General features: G+C 41.1%; 1 protein-coding gene across 2 annotated transcripts; it reads right to left on the reverse strand.

Annotated features, from left to right (window-relative positions):
• Positions 1-5: 5 nt before the first annotated feature.
• On the reverse strand, positions 6-12,297 carry LOC113008045 (toll-like receptor 8). Of its 2 annotated transcripts, none has more exons than XM_026145173.1 (2): positions 12,075-12,297; positions 6-3,384 (listed from the first exon to the last, which is right to left on the reverse strand). In XM_026145173.1, the coding sequence occupies exons 1-2, from the start codon at positions 12,075-12,077 to the stop codon at positions 280-282; spliced, it is 3,108 nt and encodes a 1,035-aa protein (XP_026000958.1). In that variant the 5' UTR covers positions 12,078-12,297; the 3' UTR covers positions 6-279. The 2 variants fall into 2 exon arrangements, with proteins under 2 accessions (XP_026000958.1, XP_026000959.1); XM_026145174.1 differs by lacking the exon at positions 6-3,384 and adding an exon at positions 5,634-8,965.
• Positions 12,298-16,905: the final 4,608 nt, after the last annotated feature.

Raw genomic sequence — 16,905 nt, forward strand, 5'->3', positions numbered from 1 at the left:
CAACTTGTAACCCATAAAATATTTATTTTCTTATACAAAAACCAGATGGTAGTCTGCCAAAATTTACATCCACAAAATGGAACACATTTTGAAAAGGCTTTATTTGATAATATACAGCACATAACAGTTTCACATTTACAAATATTCGGTAGGCTGTGCTCTCTCAGCAATTATTAGCAAATAAGTTTTGTAGTTTCTTTGTTTATAAGTCGAGAGAAGTTTTAAAAGAACCAAGCAAGCAATGATGCATAAATCAATAGTTTTAAAACAAGACCTTCTTCACTTGGTGGTGAAGTATTTTGAATAGGTCTTGTTGTACATCACTTGATTATCTACTCTTATGACACTTTGCAGGTTTTGCCAAAACCAGGGCTCTGCGGCTGCTGTACGCGGCCACTCTACAACACTGCTCTCGCACAGTCGCTTCCTCAAGCGCAGAAAGTGAGAATGCTGCAGGACAGGCTCCAGCATTAGCAGTACTATCACATCCACATTTTCATCCAGCAGTCTTTGGTGGGCCAGATACATTGCTAGCTTGAAAGCACCGGTCTTAACGTAGCCCTTTGTTAAGACAAACAGAGTCTTGCGACTGTACTGGATGCTCTGGGTGAGGTTGTCCACCAGTGGGACTCCTGGGGGCCAGTCCCTCTCTTCCAGACACAGTGGATGTATCTTGTCTCCCTCTTCCTCCAGTTGCACCCGCAGATTGCTCATCACCCATTCAGAGACGTGTGGGTCTTTTGTATCATATGTCACAAAGACATCATAAATAGTATCTGGCGAGTTCAAGGATCTGTACCCTTTCAGCTTAGCTTTCATATAGTGTAGGACATAGGAAGCATCCCAGTAAAATAAGTGAGCAACTGTTGAAACAACCATGAAAAGAATAATGATAGAAGTTGTTAGAGTGTAGATCTGAAATGCCTGACTGGGATTTATACACTGATGAATGCTAAAATGTATCAATCCTTGTCCCTTTAAGTTCACTGGTGTGTTACATGTCACCTGAGTGGTCAGTCTTGGGATCTTTACATCATTCTGTTCAATCCATAAAATAAAGTCTATGGAATCACAAGTACACTCAAATGGATTTCCTTGTAGGAACAGAGTCAGGTTTGCAGGTCCTGATTTGAAGGTAGTTTCATTGACAATAGTCAATTTGTTGTTACTCAGGCTTAGAGTCGTGAGGCTTTTTAGACTCTTTAAAAAACAATTGTCTGCATGGAAAATGTGATTATGACTCAGGTCAAGGACAGTCAAAGTTTGTGTGATGTTTGAGTTAATAGTTGTTAAAGTAGACAGAGAATTGTAACTTAGGTCCAAAATTTGAAGTTGATGGAAAGGCAGTTTGTCCCAATTAACATCACTGAGTGAGTTATGACTTATGCGCAGTGTGGTGAGGTTATGTGGCAAATATTCATAAACATCATCTGGAATCTTTGCAATGCCATTAAAGGATATATCTAAAATTGTCAAATTAGAGAGATTAGTGAAAAGTTTCTTGTATGAGCTATCCCTGTCTTTCCAAAGTTTCCCTAGATGATTTTGTGCAAATATAAGTTCTGCTAATGATTTGCTATACATCTCTTTTGTTGTCAGTGTGGAAATCTCATTGTGACTCATATTAAGGACTCTTAGCACAGGTAGATTTTGTGTAAAATTTAAATTAAGCGTTACCCCAAATGCTTCAAAGTAGTGTGAATTGTAACTGAGGTCTAGTACTTGTAATTTCTTTAGTTCTTTGAAGGCGTTGTTATAGGCCAGATCAACCCTATTGAAGGATAAGTCCAGATATGTCAGATTAGGCAACATCTTGAACTCTGTGCCATTAAGTGCCTGTGAAAATCCATTTCTGGAGAGGTTGAGACATGAAATATTTCCATAGCCCACAAACTGCTTTGGAGAAATGAAGAACAGATTATTTGAGCTGAGGATGAGCACTCGTCCAGAATTGGCGCATTCTTGCTTTGTATTCCTGTGTAGTACTTCATAAATTGAGTCTTTTGGAGTGAGTTTTACGAATGGTGACATAGAAACTTCTGAATTCTCATTATTTCTGTCTCTTAGAGTTGGTAGACTTTCTACTGTAGTGGGATATAACCTGTTTTCTCCGAGATATATCATTCTTAAGTGGGAAAGCTTGCTGAACACGGTAGGGTCAGAGTGAATAATGAAGTTAGTGCTTAAGTACAAATGAGACAGATTTTTCAGATTGTACAGAGGTGTGAGTGTGTCTGGTCCAATACTTTGGAATACCAAAGCATTCAAATGCAAACTTTTCAGTGACCTGAGCTGTGAAAAGTCTTTTGAAAGTGTTAATTTTTCTGGGTACAATCCGATAGCATAATTGAAAGACAGGTCAAGTTTTTCTAGCCTGTGAAGATAACTGAAAGCTTTAACCGATGTGTCCTCACCAGTTACGGCTTTTTGTAAAAAGTTAAATTCCAGAAACAATTGTGTAAGATTCGTTAGCGTTTGAAACCAAGAGGGATCAAGGTAATTTAGTGAGTTTCCTCCCAGGTTCAGTGTCTCCAGCTGTGTCAGTCTTTGAAATGCATCAGGATGTATGTCAATAGAACCGTTAGGGCAAGGAACACAAGGGTACGGAGCATTGTGACATCTTGGACAGTTGCCTTGTATATCAAGGAATTTGACATTTTCTAACCCTTGAAAATCATCTTTATATATGTTCTCTATTTTGTTGGTATCCAGACGTAAGATTGTAATTGACTGGGGTAGTCCTTTAGGAACATGGGTTAAGTTGTTATAAGACAAGTCCAGGTATTTCAGTTTTTTCAGTAGTGCAAAAGTGTTTTCGCTGATAGCGACAGACTTCCCACAAGGGTTGCGGAAGTAGCAGTTTTTAGATAACAACAGCATTTTCATGTTTTGCAAGCCAATAAAGCTATTGTTCAGTTTATCCATGTTAACTTTGTTAATGTTTAGCTCAAGTCTTTCCACACTGTGGGGGAGATTGCGTGGAATTTCAGTCAGACAGTTGCCGCTCAGTCGTAGTTGCTTCAGTTTTGTCAGATTTTTGAAAGCATTTTCAGCGATCTTCAGTGCTCGGCATCCATAATCAGTCTTGGTGTTGTTTGCCCAGTTGAGATTCAGATGTGCCAGATTCAGCAGATTAGAGAGTGAATCAGCTTTAATACTCCTAATGACATTTTCTGACAAGTCTAGATCAGTGGCATTAGTAGTTATACCTTTTGGTACTTCCTCTAGATGGCGGCCTTTACAGTCAAATTTGACCGTATTTGAAGCATTGTTGGATATGACATCACAAGGAAACTGCCGTGTCATCCAGAAGGGTTTATGTGCAGCCAGCTGGACCTCATCATGGCAACACAGACAGAACAACAGCATCCAGCATTTGGTAATCTGTGAAAAATTGATGAAATCAGTTAACTGAAATAATTTAAAGCTTTTGTTTTTGGTCATATTATTTGGACTGACCCTGAATCAGTTAAGCTACTCCAGGACCCCTCGTGCCATACTAGCGCTTCTCCTTGATTACATTGTTTTCACTTCCCATTTATTTATTAGCCTTGCATTTCTGCATGCATAAAGTTTGTCTCTACTCTTTCTCAGTATTTTCTCTTGTCCTGTTTGTTGTTTTGTGGCCTCTCCATATTTCTCCCTTCCACTCAGCCCTCAAGCAGTACAGTAGCAGCAAATGGCTGCTGCTTCTTTAGCCTAGTTTACCCTCCCTCCTTTACCTAGTCCTTGGTCATAGAGTCTTGTCTGCTTGTTTGGGTTCTTGCTCTAATTTTGTTGAGTTTGTGCCTTTCTAAATTACTTCAAGGTTCAGACTAATATTTTGATCTGTGAGCCCCAGATTATACACTCACTGCAGCAAAAGATGTTCTTGGCCCAATTAGACTGTAAGTCATGACATCCAAGAACTACAGAGATGTTTTGAGAGAAAACATATTGATAAGATAAAATAAGATGCCTATTATATATTATAGTATTTGTTTGAAATAAAATATGAAGCCGACTCGCATTCCACATTCATTATATGCAGTTTATTTTTAATTGTTATTTATTTAACTGTGATAAAAGGCATTTCTTTTTTGGCTCATGATGATTTGGAGATCTGGATGGCCAAAAGAAAACAACAACTCATTTGTTTGAACGCTTGCTGTTGGGCAGTTTTAAAGCTGTTCAAGTGCAAACAGGTTTAATCACAAAAAATACAGTGGAATAAAAGATTTGTGGATATATAGTGTAAGTGAATGAGGCCCATTGATGTTACAAAGTAAGCTTGAAGAAAATTGTATGTAAGTATGGCATCACTTCTACCCAGCAGGTGCCAATAAATCGTAAATCAAATTGTAGCTGGAAAGACTGTTCCTGTTTTTTGTCACACTTGGGAAAAATATTAAATATTAAAATTACTGAACAGTTTGTGTAATTTGTGAGTAATTTTTAATGTACATTTTAATGTAATTGGCCAACAAATACCAAATACCAAAAAAACCCAAATACCAAAGGCCATTTCCAAAGTAAATTAAGTCAACTGTACAGGTTTTTAGAATCAAATAAATCTATGAAACATTTTGTCACCAAAATCCTGAAACTAGAAAAATAATCAAAAATAATACAGATAAAAGAAATTATAGCATATAAAGGTAATCAGAAATTTAATAAAATGTAAAAATGTAAGTAAATATAAAGAACAGAAACAAAATAAAACTCACCATTTTTTCTCCACTATATTGATCCCTGAATGACAATTTGCAAAATTATGCTAGTGTGCTTCAATTTTTTTTCTCAATTGTAAGACTTGAAAGTTTCTTGTCTTTTATTAATGATTTTGTTACAGATGACCCTGTTTGTTCCCTTCAAGACAAATAAAAAAGAAACACCCTATTAAAACTACATGATAAGCTGTGTGAGGGAAGTAGCCCGTTAATTGAAGAACTGCATCTTTTTCATTTCCCTCCTTCAAAAATGCCAGTTTATTTGTCAGCCAAGATGAACACTGGAATGCCAGTAAACACAGCAACAGTGCATAGTGCCAGTCAGTTCTTCAGATTATGTGAAGTAATATGGAGTTTAAAAATGACATATTTCTTAGACATTAATATGACATTAGTAATATATGGCCTCACACACTGATTTATTTTTGAGTGGGACACTGAATTTAGGGCTAATTTGCAAAATGCACTGTATTAAAACTGTGTCACTTGCACCACCTTACGGACAATCTCAAAAATTTCCAAATGTGAAATAACAGATGAAAGCATGCAAGTTATATTACACATACTGTGTCGATATGGATTTTTAATAATGGACTGCAATTTAGGATCTGTCACTTTTGTACTAGATTTCTCTTTTGTTAACTGTTAAACCTGGTACTGGTGTCACTCAGCACAGATGTTTTCTAACATAGAAACCAGAGACTAGAGTATAAAATCTACATCTGCAAAATGCCACACATTTTATTTTATTTTATTTTTTTATTAATGCACTGCAGACAGATTACACAAGATTTATTATGCTTTCTCAGCAAATATAAGAAAATTAGTTTTTTATTGTTTTCTTATTAGATTCAGACAAAGAAGAAATCGTTTAAAAGAACCAAATAAGCATTGCTCTAAAGAACAGTGATTTTAAAGCAGGACCATGTTATTGTCTGCAGACTGGAATTACAAATCAGTCCCAGGCAGATAAGTGATGATTATCCTTCTTCACTTAGTGGTGAAGCATTTTGAATAAGTCAATAACTCAACAACTATAAGAAAATTAGTTCTTAAAAACAGTTCAGTCAAAGAAGAAACACTTTAAAAAGACCAAACAAGAAATGATATATAAAAGCACTGGTTATATAACAAGCTCATGTTATTATACTTCTTCATTTGGTGGTGAAATATTTTGAATAGGTCTTGTTGTACATCACTTGATTATCTACTCTTATGACAGTTCTCAGGTTTTGCCAAAACCAGGGCTCTGCGGCTGCTGTTCGCGGCCACTCTACAACACTGCTCTCGCACAGTCGCTTCCTCAAGCGCAGAAAGTGAGAATGCTGCAGGACAGGCTCCAGCATTAGCAGTACTATCACATCCACATTTTCATCCAGCAGTCTTTGGTGGGCCAGATACATTGCTAGCTTGAAAGCACCGGTCTTAACGTAGCCCTTTGTTAAGACAAACAGAGTCTTGCGACTGTACTGGATGCTCTGGGTGAGGTTGTCCACCAGTGGGACTCCTGGGGGCCAGTCCCTCTCTTCCAGACACAGTGGATGTATCTTGTCTCCCTCTTCCTCCAGTTGCACCCGCAGATTGCTCATCACCCACTCAGAGACGTGTGGGTCTTTTGTATCATATGTCACAAAGACATCATAAATAGTATCTGGCGAGTTCAAGGATCTGTACCCTTTCAGCTTAGCTTTCATATAGTGTAGGACATAGGAAGCATCCCAGTAAAATAAGTGAGCAACTGTTGAAACAATCATGAAAAGAATAATGATAGAAGTTGTTAGAGCGTAGATCTGCTTTGCCTGTTCCGCATTTACACACTGACTAATGTTAAAACGTATCAGTATTTTGTTCCTCTGGTTCACTGGTGTGTTACATGTCACCTGAGTGGTGAGTCTTGGGATCTTTACATCACTCTGTTCAATCCATAAAATAAAGTCTATGGAATCACAAGTACACTCAAATGGATTTCCTTGTAGGAACAAAGTCTGAAATTCAGGTCCTGATTTGAAGGTAGTTCGATTGACAATAGTAAGTTTGTTGTTTCTAAGGCTGAGAGTCCTGAGGCTTTTCAAACTCTGTAAAAAACCATTGTGCACTTGGGAAATGTGATTATGACTCAGGTCAAGGAAAGTCAGAGTTTGTGTGATGTTTGAGTTAATAGTTGTTAAAGTAGACAGATGATTGTAGCTCAGGTCTAAACTCTGTAGTTGGTGGAAAGGCAGTTTGTCCCAGCTAAAATCGCTGAGGCAGTTATGACTTATGCGCAGTGTGGTGAGGTTACGTGGCAAATATTCATAAACATCTTCTGGAATCTTTGCAATGCCATTAAAGGATATATCTAAAATTGTCAAATTAGAAAGATTAGTGAAAAGTTTCTTGTATGTGCTATCCCTGTCTTTCCAAAGTTTCCCTAAATTATTGTGTGTAAATATAAGTTCTGCTAATGATTTGCTATACATTTCTTTTGTTGTCAGTGTGGAAATCTCATTATGACTCATATTAAGGACTCTTAGCACAGGTAGATTTTGTGTAAAATTTAAATTGAGCGTTACCCCAAATGCTTTAAAGTAGTGTGGATTGTAACTGAGGTCTAGTACTTGTAATTTCTTTAGTTCTTTGAAGGCGTTGTTATAGGCCATATCGACCTTATTGAAAGATAAATCCAGATATGTCAGATTAGGCAACATCTTGAATTCTGTGCCATTAAGTGCCTGTGAAAATCCATTTCCTGAGAGGTTGAGACATGAAATATTTCCATATCCCTCAAATAGCTTTGGAGAAATGAAGAACAGATTATTTGAGCTGAGGATGAGCACTCGTCCAGAGTCAAAGCACTCTTGCTTTATTAGGCTGTGTGATATCTCGTAGCTAAAGTCTTTTGGAGTAGCTGTTATTGACGGTGAAATAGAAAGGTCTGAATTCTGGTTGTATCTGTCGGTTAGAGTTGGTGGACTTTCTATTGTTGTGGGATATAACCTGTTTTCGGCTAGATAAATCATTTTTAAGTGGGAGAAATGGCTGAATAAAGTAGAGTTGCTATAAATAATGAAGTTAGTGCCTAAATTCAAAGCAGATAAATTTTTTAGATTGCGTAACGGCGTGAGTGTGTCTGGTCCAATTCTCTGGAATACCAAAGCCTCCAAATGCAAAGTTTTCAGTGACCTGAGCTGTGAAAAGTCTTTTGAAAGTGTTAATTTTTCTGGGTACAATCCGAGAGCATAATTGAAAGACATGTCAAGTTTTTCTAGCCTGTGAAGATAACTGAAAGCTTTAACTGGTGTGTCCTTACCAGTTACAGCTTTTTGTAAAAAGTTAAATGCCACAAATAATTCTTTAAGATTCTTTAGACTTTGAAACCAAGAGGGATCAAGGTAATTTAGTGAGTTTCCTCCCAGGTTCAGTGTCTCAAGCTGTGTCAGTCTTTGAAATGCATCAGGATGTATGTCAATAGAACCGTTAGGGCAAGGAACACAAGGGTACGGAGCATTGTGACATCTTGGACAGTTGCCTTGTATATCAAGGACTTTTAAAATTAGCAACCCCTGGAAATCATCTTTAGATATGTTCTCTATTTTGTTGGAATCCAGACCTAAAATTGTAATTGACTGGGGTAGTCCTTTAGGAATGTGTGTTAAGTTGTTGTAAGACAAGTCAAGAACCTGCAGTTTGTCCAGTATTTGAAAGGGTTTTTCCATAATAGCAACAGACTTCCCACAGGGATTCCAGAAGTAGCAGTTTTTAGATAGTAACAGGTTTGTTATGTTTTTTAAGCCAATAAAACTGTTGTTCAATTTATCCAAACTAATCTTGTTAATGTTTAGGTCAAGTTTTTCCACACTGTGGGGGAGATTGCGTGGAATTTCAGTCAGACAGTTGCCGCTCAGTTCCAGTTGCTTGATTTTTGTGAGATTTTTGAAAGCATTTGCAGAAATGTTCAATTTTCTGCAGCCATAACCATTCTTGGGCTTGTTTGCAAAGTTGAGATTGAGCTGAGTCAATTTCAGCAGATTAGAAAGTGAATCAGCTTTAATACTCTTAATAAAATTTTCAGATAAGTCTAGATCCGTGGCATTACTGGTTATTCCTTCTGGTACTTTCTCTAGATGACGCCCTTTACAGTCAAATTTGACCTCAGAGGTATTGGTGGATATGACATCACAAGGAAACTGCCGTGTCATCCAGGTGGGTTTACATGCAGCCGGCAGGATCTCATGATGGCAACAGAGACAGAACAACAGCATCCAGCATTTGGTAATCTGTGGAGAATTGATGAAATCCCTTATATGAAATAACCTTATGCTTCTGTTTTTGGTAAAATTATTTGGACTGACCCTGAATCATCACTTAATTAAGCTACTATAGGCTCAGGCCGCTGCAGGACCTCCTGTGTTATTCTACCAACTCTCCAACACTCTGTTTTCATTAACATTACCTACTCAGTCATTATAAGGTACTGCCCACACTAGAACAGCACATAGTCATGGAGCAAAACTGGGTGTCTGTTGCCAAGCAATAATTTTTTTTCTTCTGCTAAATTTAACTTTGAAAACCAAAGTGAAACTTCTTCATCAATAAAGTACTTATTTTTACAGTTGTATTCATTTTTCTTTAAGCAGTTTCAGTTTTTTTTTTGCTAAAAGTATTCATCAATTTGTCGCAGGTCTTCATTGCAGCTGAATTATCTTTAGCATTCCATATGGAATGCTAAATGCCATATGCTATATGCTTTCAATAGGGTCTTTACATCTTGCTAAAGATGTAAAGACCCTATTGAAAAGTTTGAGCTTACCTTTGAAAATTTACAATAAATATGTGACTTTGTTTTTAAAAATGAAGGAGGCTACTGATCGAGTAATCATGATGGAGTCAAAGGAGCTTGCAAAGAAAAGCGTCTGGACTTCTTTAAGTTACTTGAAGACGTTTCACCTCTCATCCGAGAAGCTTCTTCAGTTCTAAGGTCAAATGGTGGAGAGTCCCAGATATAAACCTAGTGGGAGTATCCCCCCACAGAGGGACAAAAGGACCCCCTGATGATCCTCTAATCGCCTGAGCCAAGGTGTGAAATTGGGTGTGGGTCCCAATCAGCCAGAGTTTCGGGTGAGCTCATTGTGAAACCTGGCACCACCTTATCATGCGAATTCCTGAGGTCAGATGGCCCAGGATGTGAGTGGGCGTTAAGGCGTCTGGGAAGGGATCTCAAAACTGGATTATAGATGGCAGAGAGTTGGTGTCGTAAACCCCCGCCTCTGTTCAAAGATGGTCGCTCACAGTGGACATAGATGGCTTCTTTCACTCGTCTTTCAAACCATCTGTCCTCTCTGTCCAAAATGTGAACATTGGCATCCTCGAAAGAGTGTCCTTTATCCTTAAGATGCAGATGGACTGCTGAGTCTTGTCCTGTGGAGGTGGCTCTTCTGTGTTGTGCCATGCGCTTGTGAAGTGGTTGTTTGGTCTCTCCAATGTAGAGGTCTGGGCATTCCTCGCTGCACTGTACCACATACACCACATTGTTAAGTCTGTGTTGGATCCAGATGAAACCATGGTGTCCTTTGATGTAGCCTCTCTCTTCACTTGCATACCCAGGCAGTGGAGACTGTCAGAAAACGACTAAAAGAAGACAGCTCCTTGGAGGACAGGACCAACTTCACACCCGATCAGATTTGCACACTGTTAGACCTCTGCCTCACCACTACATATTTCAAATACAACGAAGGCTTTTACAGACAAAAACATGGCCGTGCCATGGGCTCCCCCGTGTCACCTATTGTAGCCAACCTTTACATGGAGGAAGTGGAAAGGAAGGCTCTTGGCTCTTTCAAAGGAAGAGTACCCAGCCACTGGTACAGATATGTAGACGACACCTGGGTCAAAATCAAGACAGAAGAAGTGGAATCCTTCACTGCGCACATTAACGCTGTGGATAAAAATATCAAGTTCACCAGGGAAGACACAAAGGACAACTGTTTGCCGTTCCTGGACTGCACTGTGCACATTGAAGAGAACGGCAAACTCAACATCGAAGTTTACCGGAAGCCCACACACACGGACCAGTACCTCCTGTTTGACTCCCATCACCCTCTTGAACACAAACTTGGAGTAATTAGGACCCTACACCACCAGGCAGAACATGTTCCCTCTAAGCCTGAAGGAAAAAAGAAGGAACACACACATGTAAAGGAAGCACTCAAAACGTGCGGCTATCCTAAACGGGCGTTCTTAAAGTCAGCAAAGAGGCACAGAAAAGAAGACCAGACACCAGCGAGGGAAGATAAGAAGGACAGACGCAACAACATTGTCATCCCCTATGTAGCCGGTGTATCAGAGAAGCTCAGGAGAGTTTTCTCCAAGCATGACATCCCGGTGCATTTCAGACCCAGCAACACACTCAGACAGAAACTGGTTCACCCGAAAGACAAAACGCCAAAACACAGACTTAACAATGTGGTGTATGCTGTACAGTGCAGCGAGGAATGCCCAGACCTCTACATTGGAGAGACCAAACAGCCACTTCACAAGCGCATGGCACAACACAGAAGAGCCACCTCCACAGGACAAGACTCAGCAGTCCATCTGTATCTTAAGGATAAAGGACACTCTTTCGAGGATGCCAATGTTCACATTTTGGACAGAGAGGACAGATGGTTTGAAAGAGGAGTGAAAGAAGCCATCTATGTCCACTGTGAGCGACCATCTTTGAACAGAGGCGGTGGTTTACGACACCAACTCTCTGCGATCTATAATCCAGTTTTGAGATCCCTTCCCAGACGCCTTAACGCCCACTCACACCCTGGGCCATCTGATCTCAGGAATTCGCATGATAAGGTGGGGCCAGATTTCACAATGAGCTCACCCGAAACTCTGGCTGATTGGGACCCACACCCAATTTCACACCTTGGCTCAGGCGATTAGAGGATCATCAGGGGGTCCTTTTGTCCCTCTGTGGGGGGATACTCCCACTAGGTTTATATCTGGGACTCTCCACCATTTGACCTTAGAACTGAAGAAGCTTCTCGGATGAGAGGTGAAACGTCTTCAAGTAACTTAAAGAAGTCCAGACGCTTTTCTTTGCAAGCTCCTTTGACTACGATGACCTGGATGACTGAGAACCTTCACAGACATAATCATGATGGAGCATTTTTCTAAACAGTTCTGGGTCACTTTTAATGTACAATTTAATGCAATGGTCTAACACATTTTCAAAAAAGCAAGGGCCACTTCCAAAATTGAATTAACCAAACTATCCAGGTTTTTGGAGTCAAGTAAATCTATGAAACACAACAACTAGAAAAGAATCAAAGATAAGACAGATCTCTTTACTTGTAGTAAAAATCTAAGTTACTAAACAGAGAAAATAAAAAGACTTACCATTGTGTTCCTATTGTATTGTTCCCTGAAAGACAATCTGGAAAACCTTTGTCATGCTCCAGTACTTCAAAATCTTTCAGTCATTCGTTGAAAAAAAAAAATTAATTTATTTTCTTTAGATTTAGTAAAGTTAAATACTGCTTGTCTTTTAAAGCATGAATTTATAACAATTTAGTCTGTTTGAAGTTTTTGCTCTTTGTCTCTAGACAGTTAAAGAAAACTCTTTAACTAAAGTCAAATAAGGAAGTAACAAACTGTTAACAACATGATAGCGTTTGTGAAGGAAGTAGCATGTTGTTATGTCCCCAAGAAGGAAGCTGATGAATTGAAGAACTACATCTGTTTCATTTCTCTCTTTCAAAACATTGTCACAGTTTCATTGCCAACTGAGCTGTACGTTAAAATCTCCAGTGAGCATACCAATGAGTGCCAGTCAAATCTCTAAAACGGTGTGAATAAAAATGGAATTTAAAATTAACACTGTATTAGTCATTAATATTAAATTAATAATCCATCTGCTCACAAACTGATGTATTTTTCAGTCGGACAATGACTTTATGGCTAAAATTGCAAACTCCATGACTGCCAGTGTGATCCACACAGAAATGTGGTCACAATTGTGAGTTAAGTGTCGTGATATATGGAGATTATTTTGCATGTTTTATTTTGCTGGTTTATTGGTGTAATTTAAAGCCACAATGTCATGTAAGTTCCCTGTTGCCAGGAGAGTGTATAACACTTTGGACAGTAGGGGGCAGCAGCGTGCTTTGGGAACTGAGTCGGGTGCATAGCTGCCGTAAGTTTTCCATTCTGGCAAGACTGACCAGGCGAACGGCAGCGTGTCTCCTGTGCTCACTTTCTCTCCTGTTTTACAGGTCAGTAACGTGGTCATAAACATAAAGAAATACACAGCTGGACACTGTGATACTTAAACTTTCATGACATAAGACGGGTCTGTGATATGTGATGTATTATACTGTCGCTATGTGAGCTACTTTAGCTCTGTAAGATGTTATAGCTAGGCTATATGCCTGGGTAACGCTAGCAAGCTGTTGCAACTGCGTATAATACTCCATATAATAATAAGAAGCACCAACCCAGTTAGGTTTACAGTTCCTGATAAACTTGTAGCTTTGTGTTCATGACAAATGTTTTGTATAACGCGTGTGTAAAGTGTTCTGAGCTCGCCTGAAGTCATGTGTAAACTTGCTGTTTCAGTGTTAGAATCTAACTGGTCTGAAAAGGACATATGAAGCGAGAGCGCTAATAAGAGTACGGCCAACAAAAATGCTGGCAAGGAAAGTAGTGCAGTAATGTTGAAAGTAGAGTTTCCTTTCTATGATGAGACACTACCATGATGATGTGAATTATTTTGTTTGTCTCATTTATGGGAAAAGAGGTGTAGTTGTCATTTGTTTCATTCATTTAAACCCTTTGTTGTTTTATGCCAGTAGTGTGGACTAATATTGAAATGTACTGGTGGAAAACAAGCCATGTGAGGGAATGAGCAGTTATTGTGAAATTGAGTTAACGAAAGAGTGGAGCAGATATGCTTGTGTTGTATGAATAAATTCTGGCAAGACTGATCAGGCGAACGGCAGCGTGTCTCCTGTGCTCACTTTCTCTCCTGTTTTACAGGATCGTAATCTGGCTACGCGCCCATCATAGTGGGGCCTGTAACAGATTTCTGGGGGCTCGTCCAGGATCGGCGGCGTCTGAGGAGCACGTCCGGCTGATCCAGTGATCATTGGACCCAAAGTGACAGTGTTGCTAAAGAGGGTGGGACCGGTAACGCCACCAGGCTGCAACAAAAGTCATGTCAGGCGACGAGAGGAGAAGACTCAGCTGGTCCATCAAAAAGAAACTCTACCAGCTAACGGCTGATGAAGCATACAACATTGCAACTCACCTTGACCCGGTGGCTGAACTGGACTCAGAAAGGCTAAACAAGGACGATGAGGAAGGTTGTATTGAGTACATCACTGCTTATATGAACAGCTCCACACTCCTACAGCTAGAGGATGAGGGCTTGGTCATGTTGTTATGTTTACAAGACACTATTGACTTGGTTATTACTAACCGGGATAAGGGTAGACCACCCCCCAAAGATCTGGCTAGTGGTGAAGGGACACCTGTGATGCCACCAGCCAGTGATAACATTAATGGCAAACATATATCTCCCATGGGTGGCTACGCTCCCGAAGTGGCAACCCCCAACTTTGACATACACCAACTGCTCACAGATTCAGGGGAGGGGCAGAACAAATCTCACAGACACAGCATCAACGCACCTGACCCAGAGGGACCACAGTGTAGGACGGGTAGCTGCGGTCACATCAGCGGGCCTCGTGCCACTAACTCACCACCAACTGACATCAGACATCCACTGATTCCCCAGCAACACCACATGGCTGCAGGAGCACTGCCTGCCCCAGCCCACGAGAGTGTGATTGCCCTTCGCGACCTGCCCCTGTTACAGAGGAAGGAATTCAAAATACATGGTGGGCAAATAACTGATACTGCATCGGACATTAGTTTTAACAGTATCTGCAAACAGATTGATGACGGTCGCAGGGAACAACACACAGATGACGACATAATTAGAGGAGTCCTACGCATAATCAAGGGTGGAAACTTTAAAGACATGCTTGTGAACAAGGAAGACCTGACAGTTACAGAACTGAAAAGTTTCCTACAGTCCCATTTGAGAGAGAAAACCAGCACCGAGCTCTTTCAGGAACTGATGTGTGCTAAACAACACGAGAACGAATCTCCACAGCAATTCCTGTATCGCATGATCGGACTGAAACGGAGAATAACGTTCACATCCAAGCAGGCAAGTTCAATCATAAAGTATGATGCCTCCACACTCCAGGGCGTGTTCCTGAACGCAGTTTATCAAGGCATGGGAGAAAGGCACGAGGACCTCAGGCGGGACCTGAAGCCGCTCCTGGCTAACCCCACTGTTTCTGATGAAGCTCTCTTAAGACAGGTTATCCAGACCACGATGGAGGACAACGAGAGAAAACGCCAACTGGGGCGTAGCGCCAGCCGGAAGTTCACACAAGCCCACAGCACAGTTGCAGAGCCAGAGGGAATGACCGGCGTTGTGGGCGAGACTAGAGTCAAAGGTAAAGACAATGTAATTCAGAGACTGAGTGCTCAGGTCGAGGCTCTAACGGAGGCCATGGAGACACTGAGAAAGCTCACTGCTCCAGCCCTGGTGCCCGGGGCTGCCCATCAAATTGTCCAACAGAGTGCCTCTGACAAGACCAAATCGGACAGAAAGACACAAAGATCATATGGGTGTCCACAGTGTGTAGCCCAAGGCAGGCCAAGCTGTAACCACTGCTTTTCGTGTGGAGAAGTAGGCCATCGTGCTATTGGCTGCTTGAAAAGGAATATGCAGTCGGGAAACGAGTGCCGGTCAGGGCTGAGGGGCAACCCCTGACCAATCCAAGGGACAAATCCCAGCCCCATGATGCCACAGTACTAGAGTTAGGAAAGAGGGACCAGTCTATGAGCTTACAGATGGGTAACCACCTACCCCCACCTGAGAAAGTTGCCCCACTGATTGGCCGAAAATCCCTATTGAAATGCAGCATGAACGGCTATGCAGTGACTGCCATGTTAGACACAGGGGCAAATGTGAGCATCATAGACCACGCCTGGAAGAACAAGTACCTACCTGAAAAAGAGATCCGCCCACTGAGTGAACTAATGGATGAGGAACTCAGTGTAACTGCTGTCACGGGGGAGGCAGTGCCATATGATGGGTGGATGGAAGTGGTGGTAAACCTGCAAGGCAACAACGATCCAGATCTATCCATTAGAGTACCTTTTCTAGTTAGTCGACTAGATTTAGAAAGACCATTGGTTGGTTTTAATGTCATCCAAGAACTCATCAAGAGTAACGAGAGCAGACCCAAAATCATGTCCATCCTCGTCAACCTGCTGACTGGTGCCCTAGAGATCAACAGTGCAAAGGCAGAGGCTATTGTAAGCTTCATACAGACCAAACCAAAAGTAGAACAGAATGCGACTGTAAAGGTGGGCAGGAAAGGTGCCACTATTAATCCTGGTCAAGTAGCGTATATTAGGTGTGGAGTATCTTTAGACATTAGTGACTCTAGCCCACTCGTGCTGTTTGAACCTAACCTAGATGACACACCACTGTTGCCACTGAGTATAGGTGAAGGGCTATTGGCAATCCAGCAGGATGAGAGACCCTTCGTGAAGGTACCAGTTTCCAACCACTCTACCGAGACGGTGGTCCTGCCCAGCTCCACGGTCCTAGGCACCATTGAAGCTATTGATGGAGTAATAGGAACAGGCAGCCCAAGCGGCGAGCACAGTCAAGCCCGGGGCAACACTGACCCGCCACCAAGCTCCATGAGTGACCTGTCCCCTACTACACTGTGGCACCCGCCAGTGGATGTTAGTCACCTAAGTGATGAGCAACAGAAAAAGGTGAAACAAATGCTATACGAGGAGTCAGGAGCTTTTGCTTGTGATGACGAAGACATAGGGTGTATTCCAAGCCTGCAAATGTCCATAAATTTAAAGGACAACATCCCAGTACAGCGAACCTATGCTGCAGTGCCCAAACCCCTCTACAAAGAGGTTAAAGAATACATCCAAGATCTGCTTGCCAAAGGGTGGATAGTTAAGTCAAAGTCACCGTACGCAGCACCTGTCATGTGTGTCAGAAAAAAAGATGGAATATTGAGATTATGTATCGATTACAGGCTTTTAAATCAAAAGACTGTACCAGACCGCCACCCACTGCCTCGCATCCAGGACCTCATAGACACACTAGGAGGCCACAGCT

Source organism: Astatotilapia calliptera, chromosome 16 (assembly GCF_900246225.1).
Source record: "Astatotilapia calliptera chromosome 16, fAstCal1.2, whole genome shotgun sequence".
NCBI classification, from domain to species: Eukaryota; Metazoa; Chordata; class Actinopteri; order Cichliformes; family Cichlidae; genus Astatotilapia; species Astatotilapia calliptera.